Source organism: Onychomys torridus, chromosome X, assembly GCF_903995425.1.
Source record: "Onychomys torridus chromosome X, mOncTor1.1, whole genome shotgun sequence".
In the NCBI taxonomy this organism is placed as follows: Eukaryota; Metazoa; Chordata; class Mammalia; order Rodentia; family Cricetidae; genus Onychomys; species Onychomys torridus.
The window spans coordinates 131545370-131552750 of record NC_050466.1 but is presented as its reverse complement, the minus strand read 5'-3'; the positions used below and the strand labels follow the sequence as shown (position 1 = coordinate 131552750).

The 7381-nt window shown below is 44.9% G+C and overlaps 1 protein-coding gene across 4 annotated transcripts in view; it reads right to left on the bottom strand.

The window, feature by feature from the left end:
• Positions 1–5563: 5563 nt before the first annotated feature.
• Kdm5c (lysine demethylase 5C) overlaps positions 5564–7381 on the bottom strand; it is a 37203-nt gene continuing 35385 nt past the window's right edge. For all 4 annotated transcript variants that reach the window (XM_036174239.1, XM_036174241.1, XM_036174240.1 and 1 more), the window contains exon 26: positions 5564–7380. In XM_036174239.1, the coding sequence (XP_036030132.1) occupies positions 7015–7380 (366 nt within the window). In that variant the 3' untranslated portion in view covers positions 5564–7014. The remainder of the gene's footprint in view (position 7381) is intronic.

Sequence of the window (7381 nt, the reverse complement as noted above, 5' to 3'; positions counted from 1 at the left end):
ACCTGTGTAGATCTGTAGGGATGGTTAATTTAGCATGGTTTTCCTAGCACCAAAACCAATGGCAGCCTAACAAAGTCCTACTTGTACTAATCTCTGCTGACCCAGACTATCATTGTGGTCCAACAGTTAGAGTGGACTCAAATTATACAAAAAGTTTTATCCTGAGTTATTTTATTGGCCCAGGAGATTTTTCCAGTTTCTGGTTATATTATTTAAATACACACAATATACATGACATAAAGAAGAGAAGGGCCCTTGATTAGGGAGGAAGAGTCATTTTTTGGTACGGCCACTTGTATGAAGCTCATGTTCCGATGGTTGGGGCCCCACACCCATGCACATATAGGCAGTACTAATTGCACTCCAAAGTGTTTTGTTGTTGTTTTCTAAAGGAAGGGCTTGAGAGATGGCTCAGCAATTAAGAGCACTTACTACTCTTGCAGGGGACCTGGGTTTGATTCTCAGCATTCACATAGCGGCTCACAACCATCTGTGTAGCTCCAGTTCTAGAGGATCAGATGGATCAGAGGATCAGATGACCTCCAAGGGCTCCTGCACACATGTGGTACACTAAAGCACACACATACGCATAAAATAAAAAAAGACATGAAACTTGGAGGTGGATATACCGGGGGAAGTTTGAGGGGTAACAGAGGTGGATATAATCAAAATGTATTACATACATTTATGAAGTTCTCAAATAAATAAAAATACTATATTTTAAAAAACAAATGCAAGGGACATGGAAGAACAACAATCAGGGTGTTGAAAGATCAGACTAAGAACTTCTGGAAATTAACAGAAAATAAAGAGATATACTTGAAAAATGATTTTTATTACATCTATTTATGTGTGTGCACACATATGGAGAGCAGGACAACTTGTATGAGTTGATTCTCTCCTACCACGTTGATCCTGGGATTCAAATCAGGCCACCAGGCTTAAGAAGCAAGCACTTTTACCCACTGGGCCATCTCACTGGCCCAAGACACAACATATTTATTTGTAAGACAAACCAAACAAACCAAAATGAGGATAAAACTACAAGTGGCAAGATCTCAAAAAGCAAAAAAAAATAAAAATAAAAATAAAAATAGAAAAGTAGATTCTTTTTTAGAATGAATATCTGAGTATATGACATCAAACAGTAATCTGTGTTAACTGTTCCACCCAGTCCACTAAAGTATGTGCAGTTCTGGAAGCTCACACCTGCTACATTATCATCCTTTTCTCACCTGAGAAAAGGTCATTCAATCCTTTTGAGGGTTCCTCGAGGCCAGACAACTAAGGGATACAATATTCAAGGTTGGCTTAGAGATGTTTGCATGGCATGCTGGCATGTGCTAGAAGAGGCTAGTTTCAGAGCTACAGCTCCATTTTGGGTTGACTCTCAAGAAAAGCGAGGAGGAAATCTTCCCAGTAGAAAAAATACCATCACAAAAATGGTCAAAAGCACAGAGGGCTGTCAGCTGATTCATGTCTGCTTATATAGTCAAGGATTTGGAAAGAACAAGACTGAACTACTGAAAAGACATCTGAGGAAAAAGGCCTATGTGGATGGCTGTCCATCTTGGAATGAGCACTCCGTGTGAGAATTTTCATGACCCATATAAACAAGCACCACTACTGAGGAAGATCTCAGAAGAGAGAGTCCATTCTGCAGATGTGGCCAATCTCTATGCTGTCACCTTTATCCTTACCAACAGGTTCCTGAACAAAGTGGCCATGATGGTAGGCATGAGTTCTAAGTAAGGGCTGTCTGGAAGGTCAGTCTGTTTATAGTTACTGCTGAATGTTCAACATGCCAAAAGAATTCTAAGCCCTTTGTCTTGAATGGTAACTGACTACACAGACACTACAAGAAGCCACTGGCCCTCCAAAATACTGGCAAAAGCAGTAGAAAAAAATTCTCAGTTGTAAACATGTGCCACCTCTCATGAAAAAGGAAGCATAGAAGGTGGAACCAAAGGCCTAGAAAGCAGAGCCAGGATGAAAAATCATCTCCTAGTCTTGGAATCAAATCAAGGAACCTCACTTGCCCTGCTGGATTTGACTTGTTACAGGTACACACATATCCTTTGTCCTTTTTGAACTGAAATGCCTGTACATGCCTTTCCCACCATTATATATTAGAAAGTGTTAGGGATGGGGAACTTGTGTTTATAAGTTTCACAGTTCTACCCAAGGAGAAAAACAGTACTTGAGTCCTATGTAGGGATTATAGCCAAGGCAATTCATTCATATTTAGCACCTTAGGGGTAATAGGATGTGACTTAAGAGAACTCAAGGAATGAATTTATTTTTGTATGTGGAAGGGATAGGAACCTAATGGCTTCTAATGAATATTGTCAACTGCAAAATCAATGGAATGTCACTTCTGAGATTATATTATAAAGATTTCTGAGATTATATTATAAAAGACTCATTTCTGTTTCTTACCCATCTTAATTGATCTCATGAAGCAAGCTGCCATGTTGTGAGCTGTCCTGTGGAAAGATCCACAGCAGAACTAAGTGAACCCTGTCCAACAGCCAGTAAGAAACTGAATCCTGCCAACAACCAATGACAGAACTTCTAAGTAGATCCTTCCCCAAGTAAACGTGGAGATGACTGCAGTGCTGATGCCTTGATTGATGCCTGTGAACAACCCTAAGAAACCCAGCTAAATTGTACCCAGATTTCTAACCCAAGGATATAGGAGCTAAATGTTGTTTTATGGTAGTTTTGACTTGTTGCTTTTGAGACAGGGTCCCACTGTACAACTTAGCCTAGCTTCAAACTTGGAATCTCCCTGCTCCTACCTCGAAAGGTTTAGTTTTAAAGATATGTGCCAGCCAAGCTATTGCCTTATAGCAATATATATACCTACACAGACAGGCACAGGAATGATTATTCTGAATCTTAGCCACATATGGGCTTCTACCTTCTCAGTCAGTATTGCTGAGTTCCCAGTTTACTAGCAGTCAAGTTCCACCATGAGCAATATCCTGGTGGTACACCAATTACTTAGTCCCCTTGTGATGTGAAGCATAGAGCTTTAGATTTACAGAAGATTATATCACAACCCTAGTCAGTCGGTGGTGGTGCATGCCTTTAATCCCAGCACTTGGGAGGAAGAGGCAGGGGGATCTCTGTGAGTTTGAGGTTAGCCTGGTCTACAAAGTGAGTTTCAGGACAGCCAACACTTGTTACACAGTGAAACCCTATCTCAAGAAACCAAAGGGGGTAAAATTAAAACAAGAAAAAAAGAATCATAACCCTGTTGGGTTTTGCCTAGGCCCAGCCTATTCTCCCTTATGTGCTTACTAAGAACTTCGACAAATATCTTACATGGAGCTTGGCATCCAGGATTTAAGTGCCCCAGGGGCAAGGACTATCTCTACTTTGCTTCTCTCATCACTGCTATTTCTTGTCTTCTAGGACACATGATTCATGATTAATGTTTCTCTTTCAGGGCTCTGATGACCATGGCCCAGACACAGGCCATACTTCCAGAGTGTCATCCTGGACCAGTGGACTTCATACAATGCAGAAGCAATAGATTTCACATGCAGTGTAGGGTTGCAACTGCTGTTTGTGGCTGTTTCTTTCTGAACTGACTATGCAAGACTCTCGCCCTCACCCCCAGCCTTGAAACAGCAGGGGACTCAGGCCTGGTTCTTGCTGTTTCCTTGCAGGAACTCTCTGTAGAGTTAGCTTCTGGGAGGAGGGGAGAGACTCATTAAACCTAGTGTTTTGGCCATGATTTAAGGCACAGTGGAGGTACTGAAAAGCTAGAGGCAGGGAGTAATCAACAGTTGGGACAAGAGAGGAATTTAGATGCTGGATATGGTGGCACACCTTTGATTCAAGCACTCAGGAGGCAGAGCCAGGCAGATTTCTGTGCGTTTGAGGCCAGCCTGGACTACAGAGTGAGATCCAGGACAGTTAGGGCTACACAGAGAAAGCCTGTCTCAGAGAGGGGAGAAGAGGTGGGGTGAGGGAGGGAGAGGGAGAGAGGAGTCTGTTTTTAGCAGAAGCAGTGTCTCCTTCTCCCCACTGCATACTCAGGTGCTAGCTATCCCGACAGGAGTGGAACTGAACGGCAGGATGTAACAGCATGGTGGTATCTGTAAACTAAACGATTCTGAGGTAACAAGTTCCCACTCATTTTGTGCTCTTGAGCGAGGGACACCGCCATTGAGGAAATGGTCCCATCAGACTGGCCTTTAGGCAAGCCCATGGTACATCTCCTTGACTGATGACTGACTCTGGAGGGCCCAGTTCACTGTGGGATGGGCCACCCTTGGGTCCTGGGTGCTATATGAAAGCAGGCTGAGCAAGCCACAGGGAACAAGCCAGTAAGCAGCACTCCTCTATGGCTTGTGTGTCAGTTCCTGCCTACTTCCCTGGATGATGGACTACAAGCTGTAAGCTGAAATGAACCCTTTCTTACCCAAGCTGCTTTTGGTCGAGGTGTTTTATCACAGCAACTGAAACCATAAGACAGTTTTGCATCAATGATGGCTACATGTACACTGTCACTGTGAAATGGGCAGAAAGTGTATGAAAGGGATAAGGCAGAAAGTGCCAAGCTGAGAAAAGCTGTATGGAAATTGCTAAGGGATAGGTCCATACCACAAAGGACCCCTACACCTTGGCCTGAGCGACTCACTAGCCTAGGAGCTGCTATGGGTTCTAGGTACCATCTTTTCCTCTTTTGGCCGCTTCTTCTAGTGCCTGGCTGCTTGGAGTAAAGTGGTAGGAAAATGTCAAGATCAAGCTCCTTTGGGTACTTGTCCTAGGTGTCTCTTCTGCTACCTCCAACTCTCATTGGAAAACCATGATTAATTCCAATAGGTGGCCAAAGGCCAGCCATTCCCCCTTGTTTACAACTTAGGATCAAAATGGACCCAGGGCAGGGGTATTTACTGTTCACTGGTGTTACCTTTCAACATAGACTAAAAGAACGGATGAGGCAGGTCTATCTAAGCCATGCTCCCACCAGAGAGCTACCAAGAGAGGTTGGGATATCTCATAACACTAGTCTTAGCAACTGGAAATCCTGAAAGGGGAGAAATGGAGCAAAATGATCCTCCTGAACATATAAACAAGGAAGGGCAAAAAGAGTGCTGGTGTGCTGAGTTCCTGAACTAACGATCAAGACTTGACTTTAGCCTATAAAACCTTATACAACCTTGAGACGAGGAAAAACCTCAGAGAAGTCAGAGATGCCTGGAAGCTAGCTAGTGAAGCAGGGTCTCCAAGCTTTTGCTTCCTCCTCTACTCCCTAGGTAAACTCTGAACAGAGAACACTCAGAACTACAAAGTATGCTTCTTAGTCTTTGGAGGGTTATGGTCCCTTTATAAATATGATGCAACCTGGTGGGTCTTATCTAGGGGAAAAATGCATACAGATACCCACCAAAAAAACCCATGTATAAACATACTTCAGGAAGGCAGTCCCTAATCAAGCACAGTCCTTTCATCTTTCAGGTTCAGAAGGGTGAAAATCTAACTACTGTAGGACTATTAATAGGCTTGAATCTACTATGCCAAGTCAAAGAAGCCAGACACAAAAGGATCACATATTGTATAATTTCATTTATATAAAATGTCCAGAAGAGACAAATGGGAGCGGGAGGGAACACCTAGGGAATGTGGAGTTTCTTCTAAGGGTCATAAAAACATTCTAAAATTGTTTTGCAATGAAGGTTCATTCAATGACTGAAATATACTAAAAGCCACTGAACTGTATACTGAATTGGATGAAGTGTATGGGACGCAAATTTCATCTCAATCGAGCAGTTTAACAGTGACACAGAAATTACAAATTAACCACACATTCATTGGGGCAGAAAGAAACTAACAGAGAACATCAAGGATGGTCTGACTCATCAAATTACATATTTGAAACAGCTCGACTTTATAGCATGGAAACTGGACTTCAGTAAAGCCATGAAGAAAAGGTCCCCGGAGAACAGGAAAATAAGAGCACGAAGCTAGGGGAAGCTGCTGTGCAAATCCCCAGAGGGATGGGTGCCCACCAGCTTGAAGACAGGGAAATGGCTTGGGGGAGGGGCAGGAAATCTCTCCCAAGGTTAGAGAGAAGCTGGGAAGGTTCCCATTCAGAGCCCTGATTCCCTGGCCTCGGCCCTGGCACTACCACTAACACTGTAGCCGCTCCAGTGACGGGCGAGGAAGGTTCTGCTCTCCTTTTGAAGAGAAATGCACTTCAGAAACAGGTTTCCAAAAAACATTCCTAAGGGTTTTATTTCTAACGAGGAAAATAATAAAATAAAATTAAAATAGGCTTTAGTTGGAACAAAAGTGTCTTGTTTTTGTTTTTCTCCCTTTGAACAAATTAATTACACACCAACGATCTTCTTTTATTACAGCATGAACCCAGGAGGAGGAGACGGAGGAGGATGGGAAGGAAGGGTTGAGGTGGGTGTGTGGACAAGCACCAAAAGCCTTCAGACCATAGGCAGCCCTGTTCAACCTAACAAAATTCATCGAAAATAAAAAAGTTGAGGACAGCCATGGGAAGTTTCCTCCTCCTGGGTGGAACAGTAAGGGGAAGGGGAAAGATGAAGGGGAAGAAGGAAGTAAAAAGGAGGCGGGAGGCAAAAATGTGGGGGTGGGGGCAAGGTTAGTGTAGCATGGCCTGACCCAGGGCCAGAACTGGGGGGAAGGGAGCGGTCCCCCAGTTTGCATGTGCCCTGCATTTGTCTCTGGAATGGTGCTGGCCTAGCCCCAGTCAACCCCCTGCCCACCTGTCTATCTGCCTCTGGTGTCTGGGAATGCTGGTTACAGGTTACCAGGGACGCAGGACTCCAGGGGCCGGCCCCCAGGAGCTGAGGTCTGAACAATACCTTGGAGTCAGAATATAAAAGTCACGGTCTTGGGGATGGTGGTGAGGGGGGAGTCTCTCCACCTACCCGCCCACCTCCAAGAAGCAGGCTTGATGGTCAGAAAGGATCCTTGAGGCCAAGGAAGGATCTTTGTTGGGGTCTGTGCTAGGCTCAGCCACTGTCACAATTGTTGCCGAGATGGCTGCTGTGGGCAGGACATCAACAGCTGGGAAGTCAGAGTAGAGAAAGGGGCTGAGGTGTCTGAACCAGCCTCTAACACTGGTTCGAAGCCATCCTGGTCCTCCTGGGTGCTGGGGCTGCCATTGGTGGGGAAGGGTACAGGAGGGACCTCACCCCCAGTCTCCTCCTCCAGCTCCTCTTCCTCCTGGACTTCCTCGGCTTCTGGTTCTGAGCTCCGTACCCTCTTTGGCTCTAGCTCCTCTCGGGCTGGATCATCAGCCTCCCCACCCCGATCCACCTTCCTCCGCCGCCTCCTCTCTAGGGCTCGGCCTCGTGTCCGACTCCCATGGCGTTCTGCCTTCTCCAGC